The following is a 20,435-nucleotide window of genomic DNA, read 5'->3' on the forward strand; positions in this document are numbered from 1 at the left end:
CATCCCGGAATTTTTGGTACCAGGGATTTGGTGGCAAGATCCTTCTGGTGGCCTTCTCTGTCACGAGATGTGCGAGTCTTTGTGCAGTCATGTGACGTTTGTGCTCGGGCCAAGTCTTGTAGTTCTCGGGCTAGCGGACTGCTGTTGCCCTTGCCTATTCCTAAGAGGCCTTGGACACACATCTCGATGGATTTTATTTCGGATCTGCCTGTTTCCCAGAAGATGTCTGTCATCTGGGTGGTCTGTGACCGTTTCTCTAAAATGGTCCATTTGGTTCCTCTGCCCAAGTTGCCTTCTTCTTCTGAGTTGGTTCCTCTGTTTTTTCAGAATGTTGTCCGATTGCACGGTATTCCTGAGAATATTGTTTCTGACAGAGGTACCCAATTTGTGTCTAGATTTTGGCGGGCATTCTGTGCTAGGATGGGCATAGATTTGTCTTTTTCATCTGCTTTTCACCCTCAGACTAATGGCCAGACCGAGCGGACTAATCAGACCCTTGAGACATATCTGAGGTGTTTTGTCTCTGCTGACCAGGATGATTGGGTTGCTTTTTTGCCATTGGCAGAGTTCGCCCTCAATAATCGGGCCAGTTCTTCCACCTTGGTGTCCCCGTTTTTCTGTAATTCGGGGTTTCACCCTCGATTTTCCTCCGGTCAGGTGGAATCCTCGGATTGTCCTGGAGTGGATGCGGTGGTAGAGAGATTGCATCACATCTGGGGGCAGGTTATGGACAATTTGAAGTTGTCCCAGGAGAAGACTCAGCGTTTTGCCAACCGTCATCGTCTTGTTGGTTCTCGGCTTTGTGTTGGAGATTTAGTGTGGTTGTCTTCTCGTTTTGTCCCTATGAGGGTCTCTTCTCCTAAGTTTAAACCTCGGTTCATCGGCCCTTATAGAATATTGGAGATTCTTAATCCTGTTTCTTTCCGTTTGGACCTCCCTGCGTCCTTTTCCATTCATAACGTTTTTCATCGGTCGTTATTGCGCAGGTATGAGGTACCTGTTGTACCTTCAGTTGAGCCTCCTGCTCCGGTGTTGGTTGAGGGTGAGTTGGAGTACGTTGTGGAGAAAATTTTGGACTCTCGTGTTTCCAGACGGAAACTCCAGTATCTGGTCAACTGGAAGGGTTACGGCCAGGAGGATAATTCTTGGGTCAATGCATCTGATGTTCATGCTTCTGATCTTGTTCGTGCCTTCCATAGGGCTCATCCTGGTCGCCCTGGTGGATCTGGTGAGGGTTCGGTGCCCCCTCCTTGAGGGGGGGGTACTGTTGTGAATTTGGATTCTGGGCTCCCCCGGTGGCCGCTTGTGGAATTGGACTTGTCATCCTCTTTCCTGTTTCACCTGATTCCATCAGTAGTGGGTGTCGCTATTTAAGCTCATTTCTCTGGTGGTTTCTTGCCGGTCAACAATGTTATCTGATGCCTCTCAGTGCTTGTTCCTGCTTCTAGACAACTACTAGATAAGTTGGACTTTTGTCCATGTTTTGTTTTGCCTATTTGTTCCAGTTCACAGCTGAAGTTTTGTTACTGTGTCTGGAAAGCTCTCGTTGATCAGGGATTGCTACTCTGGCGTTATGAGTTAATGCCAGAGTTTAAGGTAATCTCTGGATGGTGTTTTGTTAGTGTTTTTCTGCTGACCATGAAAGTATACTATCTGTCTTCTGCTATCTAGTAAGCGGACCTCAAATTTGCTAAGACTATTTTCCTGCTGCGTTTGTTGTTTCATCTGAACTCACCGTCATTATATGTGGGGGGCTACTGTCTTCTTTGGAATATTTCTCTAGAGGTGAGCCAGGTCTTATATTTCCCTCTGCTAGCTATTTAGGTCTTAGGCCAGAGCTGGGCATCTAGCGATAAATAGGAAATGCTACCTGGCTATTTCTAGTTGCGCGGCAGGCTTAGTTCATGGTCAGTATAGTTCCATCTTCCGAGAGCTTGTCCCTCTATAGGCTTGCTATGATCTCTGCCTGCAGAGATCATGACAGGTCCAATCACAATGGATGCACATCATGGGAGCTGGACCAGAGTAATGTGAACATACTACTACCTGTCAGCATCCTCAGTGGCTAATCTGATTAGCATGACCTGTATGACGTCATGGCTTGAAACGCGTCTTGACCTTGCTGTGGCTTACATATCAGAAGCTGCACCCAGGCTGCTGTCAGCTGTTTTAAAATTCTCAGTGCTCTTGTCTTGGCTACCATGGAGTGCTGATGTGGCTCCTTGACCATTGTGTTGTGTATTGTTTTTCTTAACTTTAGTTGCCATAAAAAGGATTGTGGACGTTTTGATAAAGGAAGAAAAGGGGAGCGAAATACATCTCATAAATACAGTCATAAGCATGAGCATGGCTTCTAATTTGCTATTAAATAATGTCATATTTTCTATTCCATTTGTCACAAACATGAAAAGGAGCATATAGTTATGGTTCACTTTAGCCTTGTGACCTATCCAATTTAAAATATTTAAATATTGAAATCTTGTGAAGACAAGCCATAACTTATGAGTAAAATATATATTTTTATTATAATTTCCTAGTTTAAATCCTATTCTTAGTAAAGTATTAACCTTGTAATAAAATATGGTGTTTCTTCTTTAGCATCAATGAGAAAAGAAGACTCCACAGTTGCTAGTGTGAAAAACAGTAAGTCCAAAATTAAGATAATAGGGAACATTATCAAAGACTGTATGCCACTTTTATGGTCTCTTTGTATTCATAAGTCATGTAACATTTTGCAGAAAAATGTGTAGCCTGTTTCTGTTTTCTGTTTCTAACTTCTCACGCCACTTTTCAAAAGAGACATGAACAATTGGTCTGGTTTAGCATGAGAGTCAAAACCTTCAGATAATAACAGATTTACTCAAATTAATGCCAGACATTGACATAAATGATAGGGCAAATCTATGCCCTGCTCTTTGCAGCTGTAGACTTCAATTTATTGTGCATGGGCAGCCGAAGATGCATCAAATTTATGAAGGGGCACAGGCCTGATCCGTCCAATTATATGCCCATAAAGATGGATTGCCCCCAGAGTAGGGCAATGGGGTACTCAGCACCGGATCCTACAGTTTAGGGGATGTCACGGTGGCCTGACAGGACAGAACTCCTTCTGGTGTTGTCTCCTTGTGCTGTGACTTCGTTTCTCACTCCCTGCAACACAATTCCTTTCTTGTCTTTTCTTAGGATGCTGCCGCACGTGGGGCAGGAGCAGCTCCGTGTCTTTCTCTCTCGTGCTAGGCCTCTGCCAGGATCCCACCCCTGACAGGGACCCTCTGTCTGCAGCTCAGATGTTCCTCCTTTCCCCCTGTCTGCCTGACAGGTGTTGCCTGGGCCGAGCCCAGTCAGCTCCTTACTGACTAGATGTTACCTGGGCGAAGCCCAGTCTGCTTCTCTCTAACTTTCTATCCAGCCCACCAGTTTTACCCAAATGTGAGGAGTGTCCTAATAGATAGAAACAAGGCTCCCCCTGGTGGACTGGAGTGTGAAGTGTGGTGTCTGTTTTGTGATACCTGGAAAGATGAACTCCTTTAGTACCATCAGAAATAATATCACTCCCCCTGGTGGAAGAGCGACATTACTGCAACGACCAGGACTCTGGGGCGCTGCACTTATACAACTGTGTCTTTTGTGTAAATGAATAAATTAAAAAGTGTAGTTAATTATGATTTTCAATAGAGGTGTGGGAATACAATTTTGGCACATGTTTGGTCATTAAGTTTTTAGCTGTTTGGAAATTTTCATACTTCTCATATGCTCAAATAATACTAAAATTATTAACTTTAAAACATTTTCTATACCCCCCAACCCTGTATATTTTCTCAAACAAATCATATGAAATATTACTCTATTAAAAAACAGTCCCATACACCAATATAAACTTTCTATATTAAAAATGCTTAAAAATGTCTGATTATGGCTAAATATATCTGACCCAAGTAGAGTAGTGGATATACGATTTTTGATACCCAACACATTCTGCTCATTCTTTCTTCTTAATAGATAAAGGAAGACCCCTGTAAGATGCCTGATTCCTTTCCAGCTCCTTCTGCTCCTGCAGTCAGACGCTGTCGCTCAAACTCTATGGCAGTGATGACATTGTTGAAAGCAGCAACAATGCAAACAGACATTTTCGACAATGAGATGTTGCAATTTGAGTGATTTTTTTTTGCCACTGATGCAATAATAAATGGCTTCCAGAGCCATAAATTGAAGTTGTAAAGCTATTTCTATACCATCCATATTGGTTAATAAGGAAAAAATACTACACTATAAATATATACTACAATTGAAAACACATCTAGGCCGGAAGTCAGAGGAGTATATGAAAAATCATCAGAGTTTAATCTAGAAAACTGAGATGATTTTTATCCATACTGTCTTCCATTTGCCATCCATGTGTCCATTTCTATGCCTCTATGACATCTATGTGCCATCTGATTTTATACATCAACAATTTAAATTGTACATGATCAAATATATTTTCTTGGGTTAAGACTTGCAATGTATCTGTAAAGATCACAAATGATCCATATGGGATTTGTTTTTTTTGACGCACCCATAGAGCAGTATAGGTGAGTATCATCCAAGAAGTGGAATGGAATAGCGCATGTCACATTCTTCGCACGTATACTTGGGCCATGCGAGAAAACTGTCATCTGGACAGTCCAATTACACTGGTCAAGTGTGCTGGTCCATTTTTACTCTGACTGCACATGTCCGTATTATATAGCCAAATGATTGAGCTTTTTGGCCCAAAAATTTAAGATTAAATTTAAAGCGTAGCTGACAGCTGTCATTTAAATTTTTATTTGATAAATTAATAGTACACATGAAAATAAGCAACTTTGTAATAAATCTTATTAGAGAGATCAGCTTCTCCCTCCTCCAGGACAGATCGCTCATTCTCAAAATTTTGCAATTTATGTGTAAAGTACATATTCTGTGAAGACAGATTTATACATTACTGAGGTGGGAGATGGCGGTTACTACTGGTAAGATTCTATATAGATGCAAAAGAGGAGGAGGGAAGAACTCTGCTACTAGCTCTTCCTTTAATCTCGCTCCTAACCACTGCATAGAAGATTACAGTTGCTACTAATAAGATACTATCTCAATCATTTAAAAATCTGTCTTCACTAAATACAAATTTTACCCAGAAACTGAGAATTTTTAGAATAAGGATTAGTCAAGAAGAAGAAAAAAAAGTAGATTTCTCTGAAAAATATATATTACAAAGTTACCGTATATATTTGAGTGTAAGCTGAGATTTCCAGCCCATTTTTTTAGGCAGGAAATGTCCCTCTCGGCTTATACTCGAGTCATTGTCCCAAGGGGTCAGCGGGGGAGCGGCAGGAGTGGCGGCTGTCACATCATACTCACCTGCTCCCGGAGTGGTTTATGCTTCTCCGATGGTCTCTGGCACCAGCAGCTCTTCCTGTGTTCAGCTGTCACGTGATACCACTCATTAAAGTAATGAATATGGATGCGCCTCCACTCCCATAGACGGAGCGCATATTCATTGCTTTAATGAGCGGTACCATGTGACAGCTGAACACAGGAACAAGCTGCCGACGTGCACCAGAGACCATCGGAGAAGCTGAGACGTGCAGACCGCGCCAGCAGGGTGAGTATGACGGGGGAGGGTGAGCCATGCGATATTCACCTGTCCCCGTACCACTGCCGTGCTCTGTCTTCCGCATCCTCTGGTTGTGACGTTCAGGACAGAGGGCGTGATGACGTGGATAGTGCGCGCCCTCTTCCAGAACAGTCACTGCAGAGACACAGAAGACACAGCGACGTGCGGCGGTGGAACAGGGACAGGTGAATATCGCAAGTGCTGGGGGTCTGAGCCAGCAGCGACTCCAGCAGCTGGCGCCCAGCGACGAGAGGTGAGTATGTCATTTTTTTTAATCGCAGCAGCATATAGGACATATTGTTCTATGGAGCATCTTATGGAGCCTTCAACCTTTATGGGGCACATTATTGTATGATACATCTTATGGGGCCTTCAACCTTTATGGGGCAAATTATTCTATGGAGCCATTATGGGGCCATTATTAACCTTTGTGCAGCATTATATGGGGCATATTTTGATATGGAGCATCTTATGGGGCCATCATTAACCTTTTATGCAGCATTATATGGGGCATATTATTCTATGGAGCATCTTATGGGGCCATAATTAACCTTTGTGCAGCATTATATGGGGCATATTTTTTGTATGGAGCATCTTATGGGGCCATCATGAACTTTATGGAGCATTATATGGGGCGTATTTTGTATGGCGCATCTTATGGGGCCCATCATAAACTGTATGGAGCATTATATGGGGCTCCTGATTCAATATGGATATTCAAAAACACTTAACCTACTGATGTCTCAATTAATTTTACTTTTATTGGTATCTATTTTTATTTTTGAAATTTACCAGTAGCTGCTGTATTTCCCACCCTAGGCTTATGCTCGAGTCATTAAGTTTTCCCAGTTTTTTGTGGCAAAATTAGGGGTCTCGGCTTATACTCGGGTCGGCTTATACTTGAGTATATACGGTACTTATTTTTATGTGTACTATTGATTCATGCAATAAAAATAAAAACAATGGTTACACTTTAAGAGGATTGAACTTGTTTGGGGTAGATTCTCACAATCCTAGTTTGCGGTCACCAGAAAACCTAGATTAATAGATATATTTTACTCCCTGTCTTCTATCTTATATGCATACTCCAAATAATACATATGCATGCAGTACCCTAAATGTATTAAAAAGATTTAAAAAAATACACCAGAAAAATTCCTTTCGTATTAGACAAAAATACTAAACAGTAAATAAACTGATCATAATTGTTATTGTTTCTAATGTAACAAACTAACCCATTAAAGTTTTCATGTTATTTTATCTGCATGCTGAATGCTGTAAATAAAACTTAAAATATAAAAGAAAAAAATATATAATTAGTTTTGTTCATCCTGCTTCCCACCTTCCCCCATCGTCACCTCCCCACATCAAAAAAAGCAAATAAAAGGCAATCAAAAAACATATGTACCCCAATATGATACCAATGAAAATTATAGCTTGTACTGGTATAAAATAATTTATGCAGTGACGCAAAAAACAAAAATTAAAAAAGTATGAAAAAGTAGTCAACTGTTCAAAAGTAGTAAACATAAAAAGACTATAACTGCTAAAAAATTGCACAATTGATCATTTTATTTTTCCATTCCACCCCCAAAAATGAATACAAATGTTTATATGCAAATTGCCTCTTCAGAGAGAAAGAGGACTTGAACTCTATATAGCGCCCCCTGTTGGAAGCAGCGATCCTACGAGTCAATCCTTTAACGAGTCTTGCAATATGACTTAGGATAAAAGTCCTATGTCATATTGCAAGACTCGTTAAAGGGTTGATTGTGACTTGTAGGATCACTATTTCCAACAGGTGGTGCTTAGTGATGAGCGAGCATGCTCGGGTTTTCTCCAAGTATTTCGGCATGCTCGGAAAAACTCGAGTAACGAGCATACTCGCTCATCACTAGTGGCGCTATATAGAGTTCAAGTCCACTTTCTCTCTGAAGAGGCAATTTGCATATAAAATTTCCCAGAGGAGCATTGCACGGTGAATAAGCCAAACACTTAGAAACCTTATATGTACCCCAGAAGCATGCCGTTTAGATGAACACAGCTATGTTGAAGAAACAAATAAAAAAATATGGGTATCAGAAGGTATGGTTGGAAAGAATAAAAAATAATGCTAATTTGCCATGTAAGGAAAAAAAATGGCTTTAGCGCAAACGGCTTAAAATAACACAATTTTGATATGTTGGGCTTACAAACTATTATTGCAGTGAAAGCACTCAAATAGCAGCTACAGGAGCAAGAATTTTGTTGTTTGGCTGTTCTGAGACAGTGAGAGGAATTATATGCGAGGGCCGTTATACAGTATATCCTATAGAATGTGCTTAGAAGTACGGCATATTGAACCCCCTGGAGTGCATAGTAATCACAGCTACAGCTATGGTTGCAATGTAAAATAAAAGTAAGGCCACATGCACATGTTCAGTATGTGCTGAGTTTTTTACCTCAGTATTTGTGAACCAAAACAAAGAGTGGAACAGTGAGAGGAAAAGTGTAATAGAAACATGTCACTACTTGTGTATGTTTCACACGCTCCTGGTTTTGGCTTACAAATTGTCATGACACAGCTGTCTAGTGACCTGGGATCAGGGGCTCCTTACTTGGCCCTAACATTAGGGGGCGCCATAGCTCGCCCTGTTCCCCAGGATACTTCAGATGGCAAAGATGCCGGGGCCTCCACCCTTACCCTATCTCCTAAGTTAGCACTTCGTTGGTCCCGTTTCCCCATCCAGGGAAGAGGGAGCGCTACTGTGCACCGCAGTACACCAACCCAACAAACAGGGCAACAAAGACAAGGGGAAACTGAAAACTCCACATGCACAAAATATTCACTCATATATAACAGAGGAATCCACCAGTGTTGTGAATTCTGCTCTTGGGCTCCCTCCGGCGGTTGTTAGTGGTAGTGCAGTTGTCTTGGGGTTGTAATCCTGGGCAGGTGTTTCTGCTGATTGCAGCTTTACTAGGTATTTAGGTGCGCAGGATCCATTACTCCTGGACAGTTGTCCATTGTTCTTGGAGGGATTGCATCTCTCTTTGGTTCCTCATGCTCTGCTGCCAATTCAGCTAAGATAAGTGTCTGTTTTTTTTGTCACTGTGCACACATGCAGTGTGCTTTGCAATTCAGTGCAATTCATTGTGTTTTTGTCCAGCTTAGACTTTGTTTGGATTTTTCAGTCATGCTGGATTCTCAGGAGTTGCAGATATACTTGCTATGTCTTTAGTTAGATGTAGTATATTTGTATTATCTGCTGTGGATATTTTTAGGATTTTAATACTGACCGCTTAGAATTCTGTCCTATCCTTTTCTATTTAGCTAGAAGTGCCTCTTTTGCTAAATTCATTTTTTCTGCTTGTGTGTGTCTTTCCTCTTATACTCACAGTCAATATTTGTGGGGGGCTGCCTATCCTTTGGGGTTCTGCTCTGAGGCAAGATAGAATTCCCATTTCCACCTATAGGGGTATTTAGTCCTCCGGCTGTGTTGAGGTGTCTAGGACATGTTAGGTACACCCCACGGCTACTTCTAGTTGCGGTGTCAGTTTAGGGTTTGCGGTCAGTACAGATTCCCACCTACTCCTGAGAAAGTCTCTCATGCGGCTCCAAGGTCACCGGATCATAACACACCAGGGTTTGCAGGAAGGGGAAGAAAGCAAAACAGGGAAGAATAAGGGATTAACAAGTGTACAAACTAATCAACAGTTGCTTATAACTCCTCCAGCACTCCTTCTCATACCAACTTCCCTCCCTCCTTTTGTCATGCAGCAAGAGCTAATTCTGACAAGGACTTGGTAATAGAGCCCAGATTTCATAGGGAAAAGGTGTGGCTAACCGAGCACAGCTGAACACAGGGATTTCGACCATGGCTGATTAAACCCTGTTCTGCAGGAAGAAATAAACACATTTAATACACCAGAGAAGTGCTTCTAAGCGGTGGAGCAGGAGCAACCAGTATACTGGCTCCGCTTCATTGTGGTAAACCCGTGACACAAATACAGAGGTAAAAAACTCACTAAATACTCTAATGTGGACTTGGTCAAGTTATTTGATCAGGTCAGATTTAGGAAAACCTGACATGGGCTTTTATTTTTGGAGAGACCTATAGGATTGGTAGTGGGATGGGTCTCTCCCTCAATTCCGGGATTTGGAGTGGCCCATATCCCATTTAAACTTTCAGGTTAGCTTTTGGTGTGTCATCATGTTTGCATGCATCTGAGCAGGGTGCTCTGTGCAGTACAGGCCTGGGTGAGTGTGAACACAGGCCAGAGAAGGCAATGCATTCGACGCACCCATGAGTGATACGGCGGTGCAGTAACCCACAGCAATATGTTTAGCACTGACTGTATTGAATGACCCAGCTGCGATCTGGAGGATAACATTTGCTTTTACTTTGTGAATTTTGAAAATACAGACTTTTAATTTGGACTAACCTGGGTCACTGCCTGCTGTAGACAAGGAAGAGAACACAACTCTCCCTGGGAACTTTATCAAAGAAAGGGGCTAGGATGGGGGATATTATTACTGGTTATGGGCCAAAACAGAGGACATTATTAAGGGATGAGGTCTAGGATTGGGGGCCAGGACAGTGGACATTATTACAGGGGTCCATTCATCTGACAAACATGCTAGTGGGGGCCCAGGTTCAAATTTTGCATCGGGGCCCATAGAACTCTAGTTATGCCACTAAATATTAACCCTTCCTTATATAATGTATCTGTAATTTTTTCTCTAAAATCTAATAATATACTGCATATTTTTATTTCACTTGACAGATTTGCCAGTAACCAGCCCAAATTCATTCATGGTTTACAGTAACCATGAAAATGAAACATCTGAAGAACAACTCATTAGTGGTAAATTTATAACAGACGAAATAATGTACAACAGATATCAATGTTCATGTGGAGATCTTTTCCACTGCTACTTGTTAATCACTCCATTACCTGATCCTTTTATGTAACCATTCAAATCAATCTAGAGCAAACAAAGCAACAAAACAAGCATGCCAATATTCTATTGTGTGCATGCAATGCTTACAGTGGATTTCTCATTATAGCAGGCTGCTATTTTTCCATGACAAATGGTAAAGAAACATATGAATGTTCATAAAAGAAGAATCGCCATAACAGTGACCACCCAATTGTCCATCATAAATAGTCACATCCAAGTTGTCTCTCATAAATAGTGCCAAACAGCCCCTCCACAAAGGCAGCAATAGTCACAATATCTCCTATTAAGTACTAACAGGCTCAGTCTTGCTCATAAATACCAACAGCCCCAAAAGCACCATCTAAGGCTCCCTTCACACATGAAACGGTCCATTTTTACTATCCGTGTGATTTTCTGTTGCCTGACTGTGTGACATCTGTGTGCCTGACCGTGTGACACGTAGAAGAAGAGAAAGCAGATGTAACGAGTCTTGTCGGAATCCCAGGACCAGTGGCTCCTTTGATGTCCCTAACGCTTGGGATGCCCCAGCTTGCCTGTTCCCCAGATTACTTCTGATGGTAAAGATGCTGGGGCCATGTACCTTGCCTTAGTTCCTGAATCTGCCCTCAGTCTGTACCCTTCCCTCACCCAGGGAAGAGGGGCGTAGTAGTGTACCGTAATACACCAACCAGACTAACAAGGTAATACAAAGAGGGATAATGAAAAATTACCAAACATACAAATATACTCACACAGACAACAAAGTAATGCACTGGAGAGAGGAGGATGGGGTTCAACTAAAGTAGGAGAAGAAAGGGAATTATCACACGCTCAAAACCTCGCAACAGTCACAGATAAACCTAGAAATGCCATTTCCAATAATAACCACCAACCAACAACCTCCAGCCATGCAGCAAAAGCTTTCTCTTACAATGAGTGCCAGCCAGGGCCTAGATAATATAGGAGATGGGAGTGACTAACAGTGAACTGCTGAGAGCCTTAAGGCAGGAAAGCTTCCAGGATCTCTCAACTGAGCAGATTAACCCCTTCACTGCTAAAAGAAACTTAGTCCATTTAATATGAAGGTGAAATGCTTCTATTCAGTTCAGGAGTAGGAGACATATGATGCTGCGGTCTTCTGGCTCCTCCCTGTCATGGTAAACCCATGACATCAGATTAGAAATTATAGATTTTTAGGCGTTAAAGATTGTGCAAATATAAAAATAGATATCCTACAGATACAGTATATAATTTCACAAGCCCACTACATATTATAAACTTGCACCCTTTAGTGCCTTTCAAGTGGAATTTATTGCTAAGGTTTTTAGGCTTGTTTAACCTAATAAATAAAAAAAAAGATGTGCGGTCTACCCTAGTTTATGAAACCAGCGAAGGTAAAGCAGACAGCTGTGAGCTGATATCATCAAGCTGGGAAAGTCCTTGGTTATTGGGTCCTTCAAAGCCTAAAATTGCCAGCCCACAGCTGAATAAGAAATGGCTCTTGACATTCTGGCGCTTTGCCTTTGCTCTTCCCAATTGCCCAGGTTACAGATGGAGCTTTTTTTTCCTGTTTACATTTTTTGCATATCATTTTTTTTTTATTTCATTAAACTGTTGTTACACATTTTTTGTCCTTTTTTCATCCTATTAGAGGAATTTAACATGCAATTGCTTTTAATTTACACTCAATATTGCAGTGTATTATTGCCTTACCAACCAAGCCATTAGTAACACAAAGAACTCTTGAATGCTTAGATGTTGCAGTCACTATTCATTAAGACAGTGATCCCCAACCAGTAGCTCGGGAGCCACATGTGGCTCGTGGGCCCATGATTTGTGGCTCGCGTCTGTCTTCCAGCTTGGTGCATTAGCACCAGGAGTAGAAAATAGTTATTAAGAACATATCTGTAGATGGTGACTTGTGTGTAGCTCTGCACCAAAGAGCACATCTAAATGGGGTGAGATAGGAAACCGTGTGACACATACCGGAATAGAAATCAGATTAGAAATTACAGATTTTTAGATGATAAAGATGTGCAATGATGAAATAGATAGATAGATAGATAGATAGATAGATAGATAGATAGATAGATAGATAGATAGATAGATAGATAGATATGGGGTAGACAGATAAAAGATCAATAGATAATAGAAAGCTAAATAGATATCTGTGAGTTATATAATTATTGTGTTACACTAGATGGCAGCCCGATTCTAAAGAATCGGGAGTCTAGAATCCATATATACTTTATTTATTCAAATGTAAGAATAATACAATTAATAAATAATAGTAAGAAAGAACAAAAAATGGCTGCACTCACCAGCTCTTGACAATTCTTGACAGTACGGCACATTTCTGATTGGTCGCTCGCGGCAGGCGGCAACCAATCAGAAAAGTGCCGCGCACCACGAAGGCATATATCTTTGTCCACCCTGAGCGGGTGTAGGACGCTGGTGACGTCACTTATCTCCGGACATTATCTCCGGACAAAGCCACGGAAGTTGGCACAAATTGCCGGAAGTAGTATTCTAGGCAATTATATATTAGATTGTCCTGTCACCAGCCATGTGTACGATTATCGGCCGAAAGCCTCTCTGGAACCAATAATCACCCCATGTAAAGGTATCTTTATAAGTTAAAGATTCAGAATACTATGACTTTTATCATATCCTGAACAGTCAAGTTTTTTATGAACCGTTAAGGTTTTCTGGTTGAAGTAAAAAAAACTCTGAGTGTTTACAGTTTGAAACCATAAAATGTTGAAAAATTATGTCATTCTTGAGTATATCACTCAATGGTGCTCATAAACGTGTCAAATTTGATCTATAATATACTTTAATATATGTTACTTTAATCTTTAATATACTTAAGAACAGGGCCCCAGACATCACACAGGGGGTCTGAAACACCGCACAGTGGTCCAAAATATCGCTGTGCTCTGCCTGGGCCCCATATGCTGCCTGGGGCCCCTGTGCTCTGCCTGGGGCCCCATATGCTGCCTGGGGCCCCTGTGCTCTGCCTGGGGCCCCTGTGCTCTGCCTGGTGCCCCATGTTCTGCCTGGGGCCCCTGTGCTCTGCCTGGGGCCACTGTGCTCTGCCTGGGGCCCCATATGCTGCCTGGGGCCCCTGTGCTCTGCCTGGGGCCCCATATGCTGCCTGGGGCCCCCGTGCTCTGCCTGGGGCCCCAGAGGCTGCCTGGGGCCCCTGAGCTCTGCCTGGGGCCCCATAGGCTGCCTGGGGCCCCTGTGCTCTACCTGGGACCACTGTGCTCTGCATGGGGCCCCATATGCTGCCTGGGGCCCCTGTGCTCTGCCTGGGGCCCCTGTGCTCTGCCTGGGGCCCCATGTTCTGCCTGGGGCCACTGTGCTCTGCCTGGGACCACTGTGCTCTGCCTGGGGCCCCATATGCTGCCTGGGGCCCCTGTGCTCTGCCTGGGGCCACTGTGCTCTGCCTGGGGCCCCATATGCTGCCTGGGGCCCCTGTGCTCTGCCTGGGGCCCCATATGCTGCCTGGGGCCCCTGTGCTCTGCCTGGGGCCCCTGTGCTCTGCCTGGGGCCCCATGTTCTGCCTGGGGCCCCTGTGCTCTGCCTGGGGCCACTGTGCTCTGCCTGGGGCCCCATAAGCTGCCTGGGGCCCCTGTGCTCTGCCTGGGGCCCCTGTGCTCTGCCTGGGGCCCCATGTTCTGCCTGGGGCCCCTGTGCTCTGCCTGGGGCCACTGTGCTCTGCCTGGGGCCCCATATGCTGCCTGGGGCCCCTGTGCTCTGCCTGGGACCACTGTGCTCTGCCTGGGGCCCCATATGCTGCCTGGGGCCCCTGTGCTCTGCCTGGGGCCACTGTGCTCTGCCTGGGGCCCCATATGCTGCCTGGGGCCCCTGTGCTCTGCCTGGGGCCCCATATGCTGCCTGGGGCCCCTGTGCTCTGCCTGGGGCCCCATGTTCTGCCTGGGGCCACTGTGCTCTGCCTGGGGCCCCTGTGCTCTGCCTGGGGCCCCATGTTCTGCCTGGGGCCACTGTGCTCTGCCTGGGGCCCCATATGCTGCCTGGGGCCCCTGTGCTCTGCCTGGGGCCCCATAGGCTGCCTGGGGCCCCTGTGCTCTGCCTGGGGCCACTGTGCTCTGCCTGGGGCCCCATATGCTGCCTGGGGCCTCTGTGCTCTGCCTGGGGCCCCATATGCTGCCTGGGGCCCCTGTGCTCTGCCTGGGGCCCCTGTGCTCTGCCTGGGGCCCCATGTTCTGCCTGGGGCCCCTGTGCTCTGCCTGGGGCCACTGTGCTCTGCCTGGGGCCCCATGTTCTGCCTGGGGCCACTGTGCTCTGCCTGGGGCCCCATAAGCTGCCTGGGGCCCCTGTGCTCTGCCTGGGACCACTGTGCTCTGCCTGGGGCCCCATATGCTGCCTGGGGCCCCTGTGCTCTGCCTGGGGCCACTGTGCTCTGCCTGGGGCCCCATATGCTGCCTGGGGCCCCTGTGCTCTGCCTGGGGCCCCATATGCTGCCTGGGGCCCCTGTGCTCTGCCTGGGGCCCCTGTGCTCTGCCTGGGGCCCCATGTTCTGCCTGGGGCCCCTGTGCTCTGCCTGGGGCCACTGTGCTCTGCCTGGGGCCCCATATGCTGCCTGGGGCCCCTGTGCTCTGCCTGGGGCCACTGTGCTCTGCCTGGGGCCCCATAGGCTGCCTGGGGCCCCTGTGCTCTGCATGGGACCACTGTCCTTTGCCTGGGGCCCCATATGCTGCCTGGGGCCCCTGTGCTCTGCCTGGGGCCACTGTGATCTGCCTGGGGCCCCATATGCTGCCTGGGGCCCCTGTGCTCTGCCTGGGTGTAGGACACTGGTGACGTCACTTATCTCCGGACATTAGCTCCGGACATTAGCTCCGGACATTAGCTCCGGACATTATCTCCGGACATTAGCTCCGGACAAAGCCACGGAAGTTGGCACAAATTGCAGGAAGTAGTATTCTAGGCAATTATATATTAGATGGGCATTTCCTGAAGGAAATACATGGTGCTTGAACAGCGCTACCAGCTTTACAGCAGCACTTTTCACACACGGGACTGGGGGGCGCGCTTACTTTTGCACCCGGGGCCGGGGGCGCGCTTACTTTTGCACCCGGGGGTGCACTTACTTTTGCACCCGGAGGCGCACTTACTTTTGCACCCGGGGGCGCACTTACTTTTGCACCCGGGGGCGCACTTACTTTTGCACCCGGGGGCGCACTTACTTTTGCACCCGGGGGCGCACTTACTTTTGCACCCGGGGGCGCACTTACTTTTGCACCCGGGGGCGCACTTACTTTTGCACCCGGGGGCGCACTTACTTTTGGGGCCGCACTTACTTTTGGTGGGCGGGGCTCCTCGGCCTCCGATTTGGTTGGTGGGGCCCCTCGTCCTCCGATTTGGTGGGTGGGGACCCTCGGCCTCAGATTTGGTGGGCGGGGACCGGCCTCCGATTTGGTGGGCGGGGACCCTCGACCTCCGATTTGGTGGGCGGGGACCCTCGGCCTCCGCTTTGGTGGGCGGGGCCCCTCGGCCTCCGATTTGGTGGGCGGGGTCCCTTTGCCTCCGATTTGGTGGGCGGGGACCCTCGGCCTCCGCTTTGGTTGGCGGGGCCCCACGGCCTCCGATTTGGTGGGCGGGGTCCCTCTGCCTCCGCTTTGGTGGGCAGGGCTGCTCGGCCTTCGATTTGGTGGGCGGGGCTCCTCGGCCTCCGATTTGGTTGGTGGGGCCCCTCGGCCTCCGATTTGGTGGGCGGGGCCCCTTATCCTCCGATTTGGTGGGCGGGGACCCTCGGCCTCCGATTTGGTGGGCGGGACCCCTCGGCCTCCGATTTGGTTGGCGGAGCCCCTCGGCCTCCGATTTGGTTGGTGGGGCCCCTCGGCCTCCGATTTGGTGGGCGGGGACCCTCGGCCTCCGATTTGGTGGGCGGGGACCCTCGGCCTCCAATTTGGTGGGCGGGGACCCTCGGCCTCCGATTTGGTGGGCGGGGACCCTCGGCCTCCGATTTGGTGGGTGGGGACCCTCGGCCTCCGATTTGGTGGGCGGGGCCCCTCGTCCTCCGATGTGGTGGGCGGGGCCCCTCGGCCTCCGCTTTGGAGGGCGGGGCCCCTTGGCCTCCGCTATGGTGGGCGGGGCCGGGCCCCTCGGCCTCCGCTTTGGTGGGCGGGGCCCCTCGGCCTCCGCTTTGGTGGGCGGGGCCGCTCGGCCTTCGATTTGGTGGGCGGGGACCCTCGGCCTCCGATTTGGTGGGCGGGGACCCTCAGCCTCCAATTTGGTGGGCGGGGACCCTCGGCCTCCGATTTGGTGGGCGGGGACCCTCGGCCTACGATTTGGTGAGTGGGGACCCTCGGCCTCCGATTTGGTGGGCGGGGCCCCTCGTCCTCCGATGTGGTGGACGGGGCCCCTCGGCCTCCGCTTTGGAGGGCGGGGCCCCTTGGCCTCCGCTTTGGTGGGCGGGGCCGGGCCCCTCGGCCTCCGCTTTGGTGGGCGGGGCCCCTCGGCCTCCGCTTTGGTGGGCGGGGCCGCTCGGCCTTCGATTTGGTGGGCGGGGCCCCTAGGCCTCCGATTTGGTTGGCGGGGCCCCTCGGCCTCCGATTTGGTTGGCGGGGCCCCTCGGCCTCCGATTTGGTTGGCGGGGCCCCTCGGCCTCCGATTTGGTGGGCGGGGACTCTCGGCCTCCGATTTGGTGGGCGGGGACCCTCGGCCTCCGATTTGGTGGGCGGGGACCCTCGGCCTCCTATTTGGTGGGCAGGGACCCTCGGCCTCCGATTTGGTGGTCGGGGACCCTCGGCATCCACTTTGGTGGGCGGGGCCCCTCGGCCTCCGATTTGGTGGGCGGGGCCCCTCGGCCTCCGATTTGGTGTGCGGGGACCCTCGGCCTCTGCTTTGGTGGGCGGGGCTCCTCGGCCTCCGATTTGGTTGGTGTGGACCCTCGGCCTCCGATTTGGTGGGCGGGGACCCTCGGCCTCCGATTTGGTGGGCGGGGACCCTCGGCCTCCGATTTGGTGGGCGGGGACCCTCGGCCTCCGATTTGGTGGGTGGGGCCCATCGGCCTCCGATGTGGTGGGCGGGGCCCCTCGGCCTCCGATTTGGTGGGCGGGGACCCCCGGCCTCCGATTTGGTGGGCGGGGCCCCTCGGCCTCCGATTTGGTGGGCGGAGACCCTCGGCCTCCGATTTGGTGGGCGGGGCCCCTCGGCCTCCGCTTTGGTGGGCGGGGCCGGGCCCCTCGGCCTCCGCTTTGGTGGGCGGGGCCGCTCGGCCTTCGATTTGGTGGGCGGGGCTCCTCGGCCTCTGATTTCGTTGGCGGTGCCCCTCGGCCTCCAATTTGGTTGGCGGGGCCCCTCGGCCTCCGATTTGGTGGGCGGGGACTCTCGGCCTCCGATTTGGTGGGCGGGGACCCTCGGCCTCCGATATGGTGGGCAGGGACCCTCAGCCTCCGATTTGGTGGTCGGGGACCCTCGGCCTCTGCTTTGGTGGGCGGGGCCCCTCGGCCTCCGATTTGGTGGGCGGGGTCCCTCTGCCTCCGATTTGGTGTGCGGGGACCCTCGGCCTCCGCTTTGGTGGGCGGGGCCCCTCGGCCTTCGATTTGGTGGGCGGGGCCCCTCGGCCTCCGATTTGGTTGGTGTGGACCCTCGGCCTCCGATTTGGTGGGCGGGGACCCTCGGCCTCCGATTTGGTGGGCGGGGACCCTCGGCCTCCGATTTGGTGGGCGGGGACCCTCGGCCTCCGATTTGGTGGGCGGGGCCCATCGGCCTCCGATGTGGTGGGCGGGGCCCCTCGGCCTCCGATTTGGTGGGCGGGGACCCCAGGCCTCCGATTTGGTGGGCGGGGCCCCTCGGCCTCCGATTTGGTGGGCGGGGACCCTCGGCCTCCGATTTGGTGGGCGGGGACCCTCGGCCTCCGATTTGGTAGGCGGGGCCCCTCGGCCTCCGATTTGGTGGGCGGGGACCCTCGGCCTCCAATTTGGTGGGCGGGGACCCTCGGCGTCCGATTTGGTGGGCGGGGACCCTCGGCCTCCGATTTGGTGGGCAGGGCCCCTCGGCCTCCGATTTGGTGGGCGGGGCCCCTCGGCCTCCGATGTGGTGGGCGGGGCCCCTTGGCCTCCGCTGTGGTGGGCGGGGCCCCTCGGCCTCCGCTTTGGTGGGCGGGGCCGGGCCCCTCGGCCTCTGCTTTGGTGGGCGGGGCCGCTCGGCCTTCGATTTTTTTGGGCGGGGCTCCTCGGCCTCCGATTTGGTTGGCGGGGCCCCTCGGCCTCCGATTTGGTTGGCGGGGCCCCTTATCCTCCGATTTGGTGGGCGGGGACCCTCGGCCTCCGATTTGGTAGGCGGGGCCCCTCGGCCTCCGATTTGGTGGGCGGGGACCCTCGGCCTCCAATTTGGTGGGCGGGGACCCTCGGCCTCCGATTTGGTGGGCGGGGACCCTCGGCCTCCGATTTGGTGGGCGGGGACCCTCGGCCTCCGATGTGGTGGTCGGGGCCCCTCGGCCTCCGCTTTGGTGGGCGGGGCCGGGCCCCTCGGCCTCCGCTTTGGTGGGCGGGGCTCCTCGGCCTCCGATTTGGTTGGCTGGGCCCCTCGGCCTCCGATTTGGTTGGCGGGCCCCCTCGGCCTCCGATTTGGTGTGTGCTCTGCCTGGGGCCACTGTGCTCTGCCTGGGGCCCCATATGCTGCCTGGGGCCCCTGTGCTCTGCCTGGGGCCCCATATGCTGCCTGGGGCCCCTGTGCTCTGCCTGGGGCCCCTGTGCTCTGCCTGGGGCCCCATGTTCTGCCTGGGGCCCCTGTGCTCTGCCTGGGGCCACTGTGCTCTGCCTGGGTGTAGGACACTGGTGACGTCACTTATCTCCGGACATTAGCTCCGGACATTAGCTCCGGACATTAGCTCCGGACAAAGCCACGGAAGTTGGCACAAATTGCAGGAAGTAGTATTCTAGGCAATTATATATTAGATGTGCAGCTTACTGAACATATATTATCCAAATAAATAAATCTAAAAAATGACATGGGGTCCTCCCATTTTTGGTAACCAGCTAAGGTAAAACAGACAGCAGTGAGCTGATATCAGGCTGGGAAGGTCTATGGTTATTGGGCTCTTCCCAACCTACAAATACCAGACCACATCCAGCCTCGAAATGCAGCATTCCATGAGATGCTTCATTTCTGTCGCTTTGCCTTCGCTCATTCAGATTGTCCAGGTGTATTGGCAATCAATGTAATGGGGTTTGGGGTTGATGTCAGCTGTAAATTGTCCAAAAACACAGCTGGCATTAAGCCCTGGTGTTAGTAATGGAAAGGTGTTTATCAGACACCCCACTACTTATCCTGTAATTAAAAAAACAGACACACACAAAAAAATACTTTATTTAAAGGGAACCTGTCACCTGAATTTGGCGGGACCGGTTTTCGGTCCGATGGGCAGTGTTTTCGGCTGTTTGATTCGCCCTTTCCTTACCCGCTGGCTGCATGCTGGCCGCAATATTGGCTTGAAGTTCATTCTCTGTCCTCCGTAGTACATGCCTGCGCAAGGCAATCTTGCCTTGCGCACGCGCAGTATGCTTTGCCCAACTGTGGGCAAAGCCGAAAAGCATTAGTGCGCATGCGCCGATGCACTATGTCCCGGAAGTATTTCGCTGTGTTCCGGGACATAGTGCACAGGCGCATGCGCACTAATGCTTTTTGGCTTTGCCCGCAGTTGGGCAAAGCATACTGCGCGTGCGCAAGGCAAGATTGCCTTGCGCAGGCATGCACTACGGAGGACAGAGAATGAACTTCAAGCCAATATTGCGGCCAGCATGCAGCCAGCAGGTAAGGAAAGGGTGAATCAAAACACCTGAAAACACCGCCCATCGGACCGAAAACCGGTCCCGCCAAATTCAGGTGACAGGTTCCCTTTAA

At 50.0% G+C, this 20,435-nt stretch overlaps 1 protein-coding gene across 1 annotated transcript in view; it reads left to right on the top strand.

Moving 5' to 3' along the window:
- The window catches only part of LOC143791853 (uncharacterized), a 239,405-nt gene that overhangs the window by 188,169 nt on the left and 30,801 nt on the right, over window positions 1–20,435 (top strand). The window contains exons 13-14 of the mRNA XM_077279269.1: window positions 2,599–2,643; window positions 10,403–10,483. Coding sequence (XP_077135384.1) covers window positions 2,599–2,643; window positions 10,403–10,483 — 126 coding nt within the window. The remainder of the gene's footprint in view (window positions 1–2,598; window positions 2,644–10,402; window positions 10,484–20,435) is intronic.

The sequence above is a fragment of the Ranitomeya variabilis genome, chromosome 1, assembly GCF_051348905.1.
Source record: "Ranitomeya variabilis isolate aRanVar5 chromosome 1, aRanVar5.hap1, whole genome shotgun sequence".
Lineage (NCBI taxonomy): Eukaryota > Metazoa > Chordata > Amphibia > Anura > Dendrobatidae > Ranitomeya > Ranitomeya variabilis.